General features: G+C 42.3%; 1 protein-coding gene across 1 annotated transcript; it reads left to right on the top strand.

Moving 5' to 3' along the window:
- Positions 1-13,243: 13,243 nt before the first annotated feature.
- LOC104503114 (heparan-sulfate 6-O-sulfotransferase 3-like) lies at positions 13,244-13,949 on the top strand (the record flags this gene model as incomplete). The annotated part of the gene is made up of 1 exon (XM_010156316.1): positions 13,244-13,949. A coding segment is annotated over one exon (706 nt), but the record flags the coding sequence as incomplete, so codon positions are not given.
- Positions 13,950-14,998: the final 1,049 nt, after the last annotated feature.

The following is a 14,998-nucleotide window of genomic DNA, read 5'->3' as shown; positions in this document are numbered from 1 at the left end:
AGCCTTGGAAGCTGCCTGGAGGTGGCAGCGTGACTCTGGGGGTTGGGGGCTGTAAAAGTTCTCATTTTAGCAGGTTAACACAAGTAGTAAACTTGGAAAAGCTTTATCAAAGTTCTCTGCATACCAGGCAGATAATGGAAACTGTACATAAAACCCGCTTCCCTTTCAAATTCCAGGCTTTGTTATATTAAATTCTAGCATAAACTGAATTCTAGTTGGTAAAAAACTTTGTTCTAGGATGCCGTTTCGTCTGTAGACAAAAACTTTATAACATATTTTTGGCAAGTTAAGCTTGGTCGTTTTGCTAAGGTTTGGGGAAGATAAGAGGGCCCCCTTGTGGAGATTATATATTATATATATACTTTTTTTATATATCTATATATACCCACACACATAGTCCACAAAGTCTAAACTGATGTGGAAGGAAATCAGTTAGGAGGTCAGTGGAGGGGGAAGACAGCAATTTTGCTTCTAACTTTGACTTGTATTATTCATAGCAAACATTTCTTGGTTTGATTAGTTGCTGCCAAGTATTTTAGTGAAAACACAGAGTGCCCTGTAAAATGGGAAATTGGTGGTCTGTCTAATAAGTATTAAATCGAAATACGCCATCATCTGCTTGCTTAATGTCTTACAGGAAAAACTGTACGGTTACATCACAAGAAGAGAAATGTTAGGAGAAACAAAGCAGCATTTTTGTCTAACAGCTGAGCAACTTCCTTAGGTTTTGCGAATTGTTTCACTGAATGAATAGGAAAGACTGCTCTTACAATGTTTTCACTAGTAGAATCACCTGAAATTCTTCAATATCCGTACTGTCATATTGTGTACCTTATGGGAGGCAAATCTCAAAAGTTAGGACCAAACCTGGATGTTTTAAAAACTCAGCATGTAGGACAAGAAAAAGGTTGTGATGCCTGGATTTTGTGATGATAATTTATAATTTATGGTCATTTTGCTTGACGTCAGAATTAATATAGACTTGAGGCAAAGCTGAGAGAGAATAAATTGATGTACTTTCAAAGGGATTTCAATTACTGGGCCTTTTTATTGTTAATTACTTTATTAATTGAGCAGAATTACTGTACTGATTCAAAACGCATTGCAGTGAAAAACCCCACAGAACTTTCATCTGCGCTTCCCAGGTTTTGAAGAGAGCGTCTGCAATTGAGCTGCTAGTTGGAAGTCAGAGACAACTCAGTTAGGGAGGGAGCCTTGGTACATGCCACTTGCAGTGCAAACTGGTTTCCAGTGAAGCCAGCTATAGAGGAACACTGGTGATGCCTGTGCTGCTTGTCTTACCTAGACAGGGAATAAAGTGGGATAGCAACAGCTCCTTCGAAAACAAGGAAGAGGATGAAAGTAAACATTGTAGTTGAATTTAACATAAATATTTTTGCTCTGTTTCAGACCTAACAAAATCTGACTGAAGAAACAGGAATGTCAGAAGGGTCTAGCTACATTTTATTTGTCTTTTCAGCGGCTCTTTGAAACTGAGTTTTACCAATCAGGTGCTTTCTTGCAGGCAGCCAGGACTCTTGTGATAGCACATCCCTCATAATTCTGCAGGAAAGCATGTAGGAGTGGTTTTTTTCTTTATAACCATTACAAAGGGCCTTGTGTAGTTTAAGTGACTGAGTTGGTGGGAGTTCTGCAACCCCATCTCTTTATGCCGGAGCTGGGGGAGTGCTCAGTCCCCCAGGCAGTAATCTGCTCCAAAGAGACAACTCCTGAAACAGGGGCTTACTCTAACCTTGCTGACAGCTGCTCAGACTGCAGCCTGATGGCAAGGAAGGTTTTGTGGCTTCTCCTGTGCACACAAGGGACATTTTATGAACCCTGTCGTGCTAAACTGGTACCTGTTCTTATAGGCATCAGACTTGATCCAGAGGGTCCCTTCCCAACCTGGTTTCTGTAACCCTTGAAGGCTGACTTGGCAAAACAAGGTCGAACTGGGAGTCCCTCTTGCTGCGCTGTCTCCAGGTCTGCACTTCTCTTGTCCCTTCCCTGTCATCACCTTTCTTTTCGCTGGCCAGCCCTTGTTTTCTGCTGTCCCCTCATGCTGCGAGTCATCCCCTTAGCCTGTCTCCACTGTACTCGTAACATCTCTCTGAGAAAGGCAAGTTCAGTATTTCCTCCCTAGGCTGGGGCTAGCGGCAGCTCTGGGAGAAGGCAGGGAGTACAGTAGTGCAAATACATCCTTATTTCATTTTCCTTTCTGTGCAGTGCCATAGCAAAGGCAGAGACAAGAGAAGCAACATTTTTGAGTAAAGATGTGACATGTGCCCCAGATTTTCATGGTTCTTTTGAGACACAGCAGTGGTCTGTGCACAATAGGGATGAGAGAGAATGGGGGCGATGTGAGCAATGGATTACTCCGTTGCCAGTCCTGGCCGCGAAGGATTTATTATTCTCTCTGGCACAAAGGTATGCATGGTCTTGCATACAGTATCGTTAAAGACGCTCTATGCATTTATTGCTTTTGAATAGTATTTCCTCTTATGTGTGCTCACAAACCGTCTCTTACAAGGTGCAAGATGTTTATTATGCATGCGCTTCATAGAACAACCAAATTCTTATTATTTGATTTATTATTGCGTTTTATATTTGTGTTTCTTTCAGGGAGGCTCTTGCTACTTCACTCCTTTCAGCAATTTAAGGAACACTTAGAACAACTGAGCTTGACATAACCTAGGCAAAGAACAAAAATCTCTGGAGGGAATTTTGTTAGATTTGTGTCTCATCAGGAAATGATATACAATTTGTATCAATGTTGGTTGTTGGAAAGCGACAGATATGTTTTTCCATCAAATCACCTAATTTTGTACGTTTCTATTCCAGACCGCTTCGCTCTCAAATCATTTGTCATTTCCCCATCTTAACTGTTCCCACACGCAGCAAAGCTGAGGCTGGCATTCTTAGCCTTTGGGCTGAGACATGTAAACACCCAACATCTGTCTCTGATGGAAAATGGGAATTTACCTACAGTAAAGTATTTGATAGAGCAGCATCTGCACTGTTATTATACAAGGCAGAAAGTGTGAGGCTGAGTGTAAGAATTTTCTGGTTGACAAGAAGCTGGTAACAAAATGGGATGTGCTGAAAGAGGGACTTTCAGGTTTAAAGGGAAGTTACTAATGAATTTCCTCAGGGCTGGTCTTAGCTTGGCTCCTATTTCATGTTTTTATTAATGATATTGGCACAAAGAGCTGGAGTATGTTAATGGAATTTGCTTAACGACCTTGAGAATTTCAGTAAAAGAGATGGGATGAACTTTGGTAATGCAAAGCGCAAGATCATGCGTTTGAGGCCAGCAGAGTTTTCCTCTGTCAGCTGAGTGCTTGTCGCCTGAAACGGGGGGAGCAGAGAGACATCTATGTCTTAGGCAGTAACACATGGAGTATGAGTTTCCAGAGTTACGCAGACCCATAACAAAACAAATGCAATGTGAGGGTGTATCAGGGCATACACTGCCAGTGCACATATGGGAATATTTATTGTAGAGGGCAGCTGTGAGGCCTCGTGAAATTTGCCCAGCTTGAGCAATGTACAGTGAAGTGTGAAGTCATGCCGTGTCAGATGCCAGGAAGGACTGCGCAGATGGTCAAAACCCAGAACTGATCTCAGGAGCTCCCAGCCTGTCTTACTCATAAACTTCCTATCAAAAGTTTCCATGGAAGGCTGAGGTAATGGAAGACTCAGGGTCTGTCTCTGGGTGAAGCAATCTAAGTGTGACCAAAGGGCTTGGGGGACTGCAGAGTGGTGACTTGGGGGACTGCAGAGTGGTCACTTCTGGCTTATCTTAGAAAAGATAATAGCAACTGGTTCAGCTTTGTAAAATGAAAGCCGATGTGATTGCTCTCTGATCTCCAACTTAAATGCCATTTCTCCTTCTCTGATGTTACATTTATAAATCCCCTTGATGTATTTGCAGTGTTAACCCAAGTAGAGCTGGATTTAAGCAGACCAAGAACAGGTTTATTCTGGGAACGAGACTCGTGCTCCTAACCATGAGAAGCAACCTTCACAAGTTCTTTCCAAGGGGAGCAGTGGCATGAAAAGGATATTTGAAAATGGGCTAGGATGTTTTATGAAGGGGATAATAGAATGCTATTATGTGTGCTGGCAGGGAAGGGCACTCTCACGGCTCTGGAAACCTCCTTTTGCTAAATAAATAACCAGAACATGTTTTCTGGGTAACAGAGCATCCTTAGCTCCCACTACTGTGCATTCTCTTCACTGGCAATGAGGCTGAGTTTATCTGCATGTTTAAATACAGAGTTTCATGCCTAACTTTATGCTCTGCGTTTGAAAAGTTATGCCTAAATCCTAAAGACAACACACAGGAAAAGTATATATTAGCTCAGAAAGCTCACACATACTTATATGCTATTCGTATGCATTTTCTGATATAGTGGGATCAAAACCATAGGTAGCTACATCATTTCACTAGCCTAGGAGCTGTTCCAGATCCAGACTTGAATTAATTTCTTTAAGGACATGCAGTTGCTGCCCTGTCTTCTCCAATTCCTAGATACTCTATATTGAACAAGTGTCCCTGAAATAAATATTCATGAAATTGCTCAATAATTCAGGGTGTGCTGATTCAAAGTGTTACATCCCCAGTTCAAATCATATAGAAAAATCCCAATCTTGTAAAAGGCAAAGCACATTCCCTGTACTCTGCCTAGGGTAGCCAGGAAAGAATGAGGGAGAAGAGGTATAATATAGCTGGCGAGCTGGTTCTGGTTTGATGTGTTTTCTGACAGGACTCTTGTGTTTGGTGACAGAAGACTGTGCACTGCTATGCAGAATCACAGAACCTCTGGGGCGGGAGGGGACCTCAGGAGGTCTCTAGTCCAACTCCCTGCACAGAGCAGGGTCACCACTGAGTGCAGATGGGATTGCTCAGGGCTCTGTCCTGTTGGTTCTTTAAAACTTCCAAGGATGGAGGGCACACAGCTTCTTCAGACAAATTTTCCCAATGTTTAATTGTTCTCATAGCGAAAATGATTTTCCATGTATCCTTCCCTTTTTCAGTTTATGACCATTTTCTCTCATTATCTCCCTATGCACGTCAGTGAAGAGCCTGGCTCCATCTTCTCACTGACCTCCTTTTAGGAACTGGAAACCTGCTGTTTGGTCTCCACCTAATGTCTTAGATATGTCTTTGAAATACTTCATTAAAATCTGCATCCTCATAGATTTATATTCTCCTATATCAAGAAAAAAAAGTCTTAGCATTCCTAGGTTCCTTTTGCAGTGGTAGGTCTTGAGTTCCATTTTCACTAATGATTCTGAAGAGCATGTGGGAATATGATATGTAGAAAACATACTATTAATGTTTTAATGGCTATTCATTACTTTAAATAGTACATAATCACAGGTTCGAACTCCAAGACACTACAGTGTTTTAGAAGAAAGTTGTCAGTTTGCATAGTCCCAGGCCAGTTGTCTTCATTCCTGAAGTATTTAAGAAAAAATTAAAAAACAGTCTCCACAAATGTGGTTTTTACTGTAGCTTATGGTAGCGATGTAGCACTGCATTTTGAAAGTCATCTTTTTTTTATATATAATACAGATCTAAACCAGTGCTGTGTGCAAATAGCTTAACTAATATCTCACTCTTCTCATATCCTTGCATGGCTCTACATCATTCTTGAATTTGCCCTAGCTTCACTTCAAGTAAAATTAGACTCTCTGGGTGGAAAAATTCCTGATCTTGTACATGCGGCATTTGTGTTGCCACAGGTTCACTCTCTTCTGCGCTTCTGGATTACCCTAAATCACTGATGTTAAAAGTTGTTTGATGTCAGGGAGTGGGTGATCTCTAAAGACACTCTTGGTCCTCTGTCATTACTTAATCAGGTGTGGGACACTAATCTTCTGATCAGCAGCCATTCAAAGAAAAAAGAAAGTGTTGTAAAGCTTTCCTGGGGTTTTTCTGATAGCCTGGATACAGAATTTAATCGGATATTTCAGAGGATATTAAAAAAAAAAAAACCAAACTTGAAATTTCTAAACAAAACAATTGGGAGTTTTATAATGAATCCTAAAGCAACAGATGAATGTAAAAGAAACTGAAGTTGGTGATGGGGAGTATTCCTCCTAACATGCAATGAAATGTGGGGTTTCATGTTTCTTAAGTGCTTCCCAAGGCCCAAACAACCACATTTCTCTTGACCGTAACAGACTCTGTCATCACAAGTACCTTTTCAAGCAACCACCTTTCCTTTCCAGAACCAGAAATATAACCCCAGCCATCTGACTCTGAGCCCTCCCCCTGTCTCACTGATACACTGATATATCAGCAAGCACAACAAAATTATGGTAGGCTGTTATTTTAACTACTGGTTTGGAGATTTGTGTGAAATAATATGAAACTTTCTTAAAACTTCAGTTTACTTTGGTAGTGCTTCAGCTCTAAAAACATGCTTAGAAAGAGATAGCCTAATGTGACTGGTGTATATATATCACAGGTACAAAAAGTCATGAAATGTAGGTTGTCTGTAGTGCCTTCTCACTCGTTACAGAATGTCATGTTACGGGTTAGTTTTCGAGGTTGGCCTGAAGTTTGTGCTCTGTGACTACACTGGTGCAGGCAAGTGAGTCTTTGACTCCAGGCATGGGGTTCACCTCACAGATGGAGACACCTGTACATAAGTGCCTACGGCGTAGACGTCTCCAAGCTAGCAGGTATCTAAGCTCCCGTTGTGGTCAGGGTACACAGACCAGTGCCCAGAGAGCCTCTGAAGTGATACAGCTCGGAGCTGACAACCGTCTTTGGCCAGCTCCATCACTCTCCAGACACACATCTGACTCTGTTGAGCAGCTCTCCACTGGCTTTAGAGGTTGCTTAGATGTGTAGCTTATAGAATCGTAGAATCACAGAAGGGTTTGGGTTGGAAGGGACCTTAAAGACCATCCAGTTCCAACCCCCCTGCCATGGGCAGGGACACCTTCCACTAGACCAGGTTGCTCAAAGCCTCATCCAGCCTGGCCTTGAACACTTCCAGGGATGGGGCATCCACAGCTTCTCTGGGCAGGAGACCACTGCATTCGGATGTCTTACCCTGGAAATAGTATCACATCCCTTCTCAGAGCAGTCATGTCCTACGGATTTAGTTGCATTATATATATCATTAGGGTAGCAAAAGAGGTAGATAATTAACAGAGGCTTGTGGCCAATTTGGAAATAGGAAACAGTGGACAGGGTGGTTTTTTTCGTGGTTGGATTCAAAGCCGTGGAACAAAATCCCAGAGGACCAAACAGACAGGGCTAAAATTTAATAATTTCGTTCCTCAAAATGTCTGAAGTCAATGTCAAGATCTCCTTTAATGTGGAGTAAGTGTCTGTAGGACTTTACAGCCACTGTTTTAAGTAAGCAGAGTGCTCACCACCCCAGTTAAAAACAGAAGTGGTGGGTGTGCAGATCCTGTGAGAAAAAGCCGATTAAGTGTTTTTCCTACATGCTGAGTGGGTGATATATGTGTTAGGAGTGGATAAATGTGGACTTCTTAATGGTGATTGCTGTTCTTTCAGCAAAAGACTTTAAAAACAAACCATGAAAACCTGAGAGGACAGCTAATAGTATTACGGCCACAAACTTTTGTGAAGGTTGTCTTAGAAGACCATTCCCATCACAGTGGTCTAGCATCCCGTGATGGCTGCTCAGCGTAAGAAACCCATGTCCTGTTGTTACATCACCTTCACAGAAGTTTGTGGGCTAGCTAGTGTTTAGTTGGCTCGGTGGATAAGCGGCATGGTGCTTCCTGCAGCCAGATGGACACGCACGCAGTTTGTGTGCTGTTTCATAGCTTTTTCGTGACAGTATCGTTCTGACTTAGAAGTATACAGTCGGTTCTTGTTACCTTGGGCAGGTTATCTGTAAATTAAGCACAGCATAGATGGAGTGACACTGCACAGTAATGCTGCCACCCATGAGCTGACACATCAGCCCAATAATATTTCTTCGCTGTCTGCCTCCCCCCACTACCTTGTTGCATGCTCTTATTCCCTAATTGTTCATGTATTGTGTTTTCAGTATTTTTATTTCACCTGTTTACCCCCTTCTCTTCACCATTACCCATACTGATGGTATTTTGCCTGAAGAAAGCTTGCTCATCGGTGGTTAACTCTGTTATTACCTCTGACAGCGTGGGCTTCTGGATAAAACTGGCAAGCAAATCACTGTTCACATAATGCGGATCATTCTTAACCCTTCTTCTTGCCACGACCTCTGTTGTTAGCGGAAGCCAGGCTGGCTTTTGCTGGGTATTTCAGACCTTTCCGTAGGAGTGCACTCACTTCCAGGATTAAAGATCCTAACTCTTTGTCTCATCTTGGGTCATAAACTTGACCAGGGCTTTTATTTTCCATGCTACCAGGAAGAACTAGAAAGTGGACGGTTTTATGATTCACCTGGGTTTTTCAGTCGTTTTGGTTCTTCTTTTTTCTGTCTGTTAGTGTCTTCCAAAATATTCTCCAGTGCCTCTTTTTTTCCACCTCAGATATTCTTCCATCTCTGCATCAGCTGCTGTGAGTATGCTGTTGTCCTTTATGAAGCTCATCACTCTCTGCACGTAAGGTCCTGCCTCACTCTTTGAAAGAAGAGGGAATAGCTTGTGTTTTCCCAGAGTTCTGAGCCTCCGAGAGTGCTGCGTGATCACTCCTTGTGCTGGCTGCTCGGCACGAGAGCTGGAGCGACAGAGAAGGTGCCATTCACCCTTCTTTCCCAGGAGGCTCTACAGGATGGTTTTGTTCTCCATGTGCAGTGATCCTTCCCATATTTAGTAAATCTCCCTCAGCTGGGATGTCTGTTCCATGGTGATAGAAGAGGCAAAATGCCCTGGTTTGGGATCACCTCTGCTGACATCAGTCTGCCTCTCTGAAATTAATTTCTAAACCAGAGCAATGCTATTGAAGGATTAATGTAAGATTAGGGTGTTTATATTAGAATACCTTATAATGTGAAAGAAATAGATGTTCTTAGGTTATAACTAGAAGCTTAGTTCAGCTGTTCTATTAATTAATGGGGGTTTTTGCCTTGTGCTAATGAAGAGAGTGGATTTCATGCTGGTGGGGCTAAAGCCTTATGAATTCCCAAGGGCTTTTAAAATCTAGTGTAAACGCTAGCATGCAGCCCACACTTCACATTATGGCTTGTTTGGGGCTTTGCTTGGATCATCAGACCCTTGCCAGGACCGTCATGGTACTTAGCATCTGTCTAAAGAGTCAACCGTACCATAGTGGTGACTTCAGTAAACCATTAATTTTGGCACATTATGCTCAAAAGGAGATTGTTTAATCTGGGCAAGTTGTATGAAGTTTCCCCTTCAGGAGGAGCTGCTGTCATGACTAGTGGGCTGGTGTTGTTTGAAATGTAATCTAATGTGTTCGTACACATCCAAGTGTTTTTATGGACAGTCACAAGATATATTGGCAAATACACACTATGCATTTACTATGTTTTTTCTTTCATCGACAACTACAACTTATGGCCAGTTTCCCATGTAAGCTTTTACACACACACACACATACATGCACAGGCTGATATCAATATAATTTGCATGGGTTTTAATTAATTTGGAATGTTTTGTGTAAAACATCTTCTCATTGGCATGCCAGCGTATTCTGCTTGGCTAGCCTTTCAGCACGGAGGCTGTCTGTGACAGCAGTTTGAGTAATCAATGGTGGGAGTCTGTTGAAATGAAGCCAATAAGTCTGTGGTGAGTTTGCTTTGTCAAACAGGATAACAGAAGTTATTACTTAATTCTGTGCTGAGTATTTCCCGCGGTGGGTAGCTGTGGAGTTTAACATAGCTGCATAAGCAGGAGCACGAGCGACCCAAGGGGGTCGTTTACACTGACGAGAACAAGTGCACATCTTTATTCAGAGTGGCCCAGGCATGTTCAGTATATAGCTGACTGGCTGCTCTTTTTCTGAAGAATGAGGAAAAGGGAGATGGAAGGCCATTCTCGGTTTCCTGGTTTTATGAACTGCTTCTTGTCTTTATTACGAGCTGACTCCTCAGCCATTCCCAGTGTGACTGAGCACTGTGTATTAGGCACTGAGAGCTCTGAAGTACTGCTACATTTAATCCATAAATGGATTCCAACATTTGAAAACAATTTCCTAAGATAATTTTTATAATTCTCCAACTGAAACAACTGTGCATGATCTATATTTTGCTTATATCGTTATTCTAGAGACACGACATCCTTTTCCCTGAAAAAGTTTTGTGCCATGACCGCTGTGCAGCATCCCCCAGTCCTCTCTGTAGCATTGTAGCTGGATCATCCAGACAGCACCCAGGATCAGGTGGAAGAAATCTTGGTCTTCCAACCTCAGATTGGTTGAAAGGTTGAAAGACAGAGGGTTGTGACTTGTGATTGCAGCAGGGATGGCTGCACTCTTTGTTATTAGTGCCTCGGAAACTAAACAGGTATCAGGCTGCTGTTGAAGGTTGACTACTAGATGAAGTTAATCAGTTGATAACACAAGAAGGTGATGCTCTGAAAGATGCACAGACTAGACGCAAATCAATCAGGAGGGTGAAAAAGAGATGCAGAAATCAGGTAGTCACAAGGAGGAGCGGCAGCAACAGACTGGCGAAAGTTTCTTGCCCGTTCTGCATAAGGGAAGCTGCGGGTGTTATACAAAGACGCGCTGTTCTCATTTCCCTGCATTTGCTTCGTACTCCTGTTTATTGCACATGAAGCGCATTTACATATCCAGGGTTGAAATGGAAATGATTGATGCAAAGGAGGTATTTTTGTTAATTGTTGTTGCTCTGAGTCATGCCTGGCTGGGACTGCTGGAGATGGGTGAGGAAAGGCAGAACTATTATTAGAGGTATAAATAATTGCAAGAGCAACTTTTAAATCCATCTGTTTCCACATATCGATATCCAAAATTATCCACAGAGGGGAGGGGCAGCAATACAAGGACTAAGCCAACACCACGTCTTTCTCGATATAGATGTTGACAACTGCTTCAGAATCTTTGTCCACTTTTTTTCATTTCGGCTCCCTTGGAGCTTCAGTCATTTTCTGTCACAACCCTGTCAGCGCCTGCTGGATGTTGCAACAGCAGTGTCTTAATGCTCAGAGCTGATGGGTGACAGAGGGTTGGGCTGCTTTATCTACACAACACTAGTGTACTGTGTCCGCTTTTTGTCTTGTTACCTGGAAAGAAATTCTTAATGTGCTCTCACACAGGCAAGGTAGAGCCAAGACGAGCTGAGCATCCAATCTGAGAAGGGAAAGCTGTGCTTAAAGACAGTGCTTTTCACAGTGGAGCTATACTGCAGAGCACGCAGCAGGATTTCTAGTCCTTCCTGCTCTGCAGGAGTATTGGAAGAATTTTAGAAATATCTGTCTGTTGATGGTTGTGTGATCCCTGGGTTCGCTGTTGATGCTGGCTGTGTAAGTAACTGAAGTGGATCAAAATAGCTGAAGTGCAGTTTGATCATGTGTGAGCGGCAGCCAGAAAACCCAAGCCCCAAATTATTTTTGAAATATCATCCTTTAGAGTATCACCCGATGCTAACACAAATCACAGCTTCCAGTGCGAGTGATAAGGAAAATACATCCATGGCACACCCTAGTTTATATCCTTCCGCCTGTAACCCTTCTGCTGTGAAATAATCTATGAGACATTTGTTTCCATTAAATAGTAGTTCAAGAAATGACCCTGCAGCAGAACATAGTCCATAGTTTGGCCTCGTAACCTTATTCAAGAAAATACCATATAGATCCTGTAGGTGGAGAACTCAGAATGAATAAGGACAAAGCATTCAGCCCTGTTTCCTTTTGCTTTGTTTGCACTGGGGAAGATATCTGCCTTTTTAGGAATACGTGGGGAAATAATCTGGCTTTACGAACAATCTGAGGTTTATGGAGAAGCTATGGGGAATCTTTAGTGGCAGAAAATGAGTGATATCTGAAAAAGAAAGGTAACTGTGCTGAAGATTGTTAACAATTTGGGGATTTTTTCATTTAACTAGAGTTAGCTTCTGTATGAGATGGCCCTCACAAAGCACTGATTTGTTTACAGAGCAACTTGTCTGCAGCAAGATTGCCTTCTGCTTACATTATTCATCTTTCTCTAGGCTCAAGAAAAAGTACTTAGATCAGACTTTTCTTAAGAAATCTTAGAGCTCATGATTTATTAATGTATTGTTTGCAGTCAGATGAGTCATGCAAACTCACAAGCCTATTTTTGTACCAGAGCGTGTGTTAATTTTAGTCATGAATCTTCTGCTGGTTATTCTAGCTGAGAGAAATCCTAAGTATTTTGGGTTTGCTTTGTCGTTATGATATCTCCCTGTAATTCAGGTGAGTTGTTATTGAATAAAATGTTTCTCAGTAAAAAACCTCAATCTGTGAAAACCTGCTTGAAGCACACTCAATTGCAGTCCACTTCAGATTGCCATAAATAGATGTACAAACTGAATTCAATAGCTAAAAGATGAACTGACTATGTGAGTTCTGCAGTTATTTGCTATACTTCAAATCAATATTTCTTGGTGTCTCTTTTGTATTCTTGACAGGTGAGGTTGAATAATGGTAATCTTTATATCAACAGATGCTTTTTTACTACACTATTGTAACTAATTTCAATCAAGCACTTGCCTAAAATTAAGTCATATGAACAGATTTGGGGTCTGTCATTATCTTCACTCCAACCCATTTAATAATAGGGTTCTTCTTAAGTAGGTGTCTCATGTCAGTCTTACACATGGTGTTATTTTTAGTGCTTGCAGCAGCCCCTGCTGTTTCTCTTATATTCTGAACAAGCACTGTATGGATTATCCTCTTGTGAGACGTGCATGTCTCTGTCCAGAAGAGAAGTGGCAAGATTATATAGATCTCTTTTCCCACTGTTTCTGATATTGCTGAGGGTTAGCATTTCAAAGTAGAGGGGAGTAGACTCCAGTTAATTGGCTTCTACATAAAGTAACTACCACTGAAAAGTCGATAGGTCAAAGTAATTCTGTTTCTCTGATAACTACTTATCTCCTTTCATCTCTCTCTCTTTCTCCCAATTTTCCTTGTATTTTATTCACAGCAGTTATGAAGCTTTAAGCTTTTTTACTGTCTCAGAAGAAGTCACTTGAAGTGCCTACATTACGCGGGAAAAAGTGAAGGGGGTGGTGGCGGTGGCTGGTAATCGTTTTATTGGAGAATAAAAAGGTGAAATCCACTGAGTCTTAAAACTGTGTTTAATGTTCTGTTTCAGGAACTTCTATTACATCACGATGCTGAGGGATCCGGTGTCACGGTACTTGAGTGAATGGAAGCATGTCCAGAGGGGTGCGACGTGGAAAACTTCCCTTCACATGTGCGATGGAAGAAGCCCAACACCAGACGAGCTGCCTACCTGTTACGAAGGAGATGACTGGTCTGGAGTCAGTTTACAGGAATTCATGGATTGTAGCTACAACTTGGCCAACAACCGCCAGGTGCGCATGCTGGCAGACCTCAGCCTGGTAGGGTGCTACAACTTGACTTTTATGAATGAGAGTGAAAGAAATATGATTCTTCTCCAAAGCGCCAAGAACAATCTGAAAAATATGGCCTTCTTCGGGCTCACGGAATTTCAGAGGAAAACACAGTATCTCTTTGAGAGGACATTCAACCTGAAATTCATTTCCCCATTCACCCAATTCAACGTTACGCGGGCCTCCAACGTGGACCTGGGTGAGGATGTGCGGCAGCGGATAGAAGAGCTGAATTTCTTGGACGTGCAGCTGTACGAATACGCAAAGGACCTGTTCCTGCAGCGCTTCCAGTACTCCAAGCAAGAGGAGCATCAGAAGAACCGGCTAAAGAGGCGAGAGGAGCGGCGGCTGCTGCGGGAGCAGAAAGCTCACCAGTGGCTGAGGGAAGAAGCAGCAGAAGAAGCCGTTACTGAAGATTATAACAGTCAGGTCGCAAGGTGGTGATGCTCTGCTATCTTGACTAACCGATGAGAGGATCATAGAGTTTGTGCAACTTGGCTACCTGGGAATTAGTCAAGGAAGACCTACCACTTTGGTAAATGAGACCACGTCTGAAAAATGCACCCCCCTTGTCTCAGTTTTTGTTTGTTTGTTTGTTTCTGCCAAAGGAATGTAATTTTTTTTCTCAATAGGCATTGATCAGTGTTATTAAATGGCAGTAGAATAGATTCCTGCCCAGAAAGACTTCTTTCCAAGCCCTAAGCTATGAGTATGGGTTGAAGAGAAAGCTGTATCCTTCGCGTTAACAGATGTACCCTGTACAGTCTGAGCTACAAAAACTTGTACAGAGATGAATGAAAAATGGGGAAAAAATGCCCTGGTTTGGTTCCTCTGTGACGTGAAAGCTGGTTTATTTCATACTGTCCTTGGCAACTGTAGCACGTAGCTTTCTAGCGAATGAAACGGAGGAAAGCGCATTGCCCTTAAAACTTCCAAACTTCTACATGCTGTGTTTTGATTAAGGGAAAAAAAACCTTCTGAGGTGATTAAAAAAGACCAAGGAAATGTGGCAGTAGGACGTCGCTTGTTCTGTTAGGCAGCAATCACAGATGGTTTATGTGAAGTGATGGAGGGGTTAGCTTATTTCTCCACAGGTGTTGAGAGTACCGAACCCAGCCAGGTTAGCAGCCATCTTTCTGAGTGCGTGTGGCAAAGGGAAAGCCTTGAGAAATTAAGTCCACGTCGCACGACGTGGGCACACGTGGAGATTATCTGGCTGGAGGCAATGAAATCAGCCTTCTCGTTGACAAAAGGTGACGAGGGGCCAAGCAAACTACAGAGAAGAGGAAAGAGAGCAGGAAAAGCTTAAATATCAGTGTGATATTTTCCCGATTTGCTATAAAAGCCTGGAGATATATTGTCTGTGAAGGTAGGCGGGTTTATGATATTGTCTGTTAAAATACTTTGATGCCAAGTGAATACAATTTAAATTGGTTTTCTCTCCAACTACGGTAGTGGCTAGAAAAAAAATCAGCTTTCATTTTTGTAGGATA

The sequence above is a fragment of the Eurypyga helias genome, unplaced genomic scaffold, assembly GCF_000690775.1.
Source record: "Eurypyga helias isolate BGI_N326 unplaced genomic scaffold, ASM69077v1 scaffold32767, whole genome shotgun sequence".
Classification (NCBI taxonomy): Eukaryota; Metazoa; Chordata; class Aves; order Eurypygiformes; family Eurypygidae; genus Eurypyga; species Eurypyga helias.
This window is presented reverse-complemented; position numbering and strand designations above follow the sequence as displayed.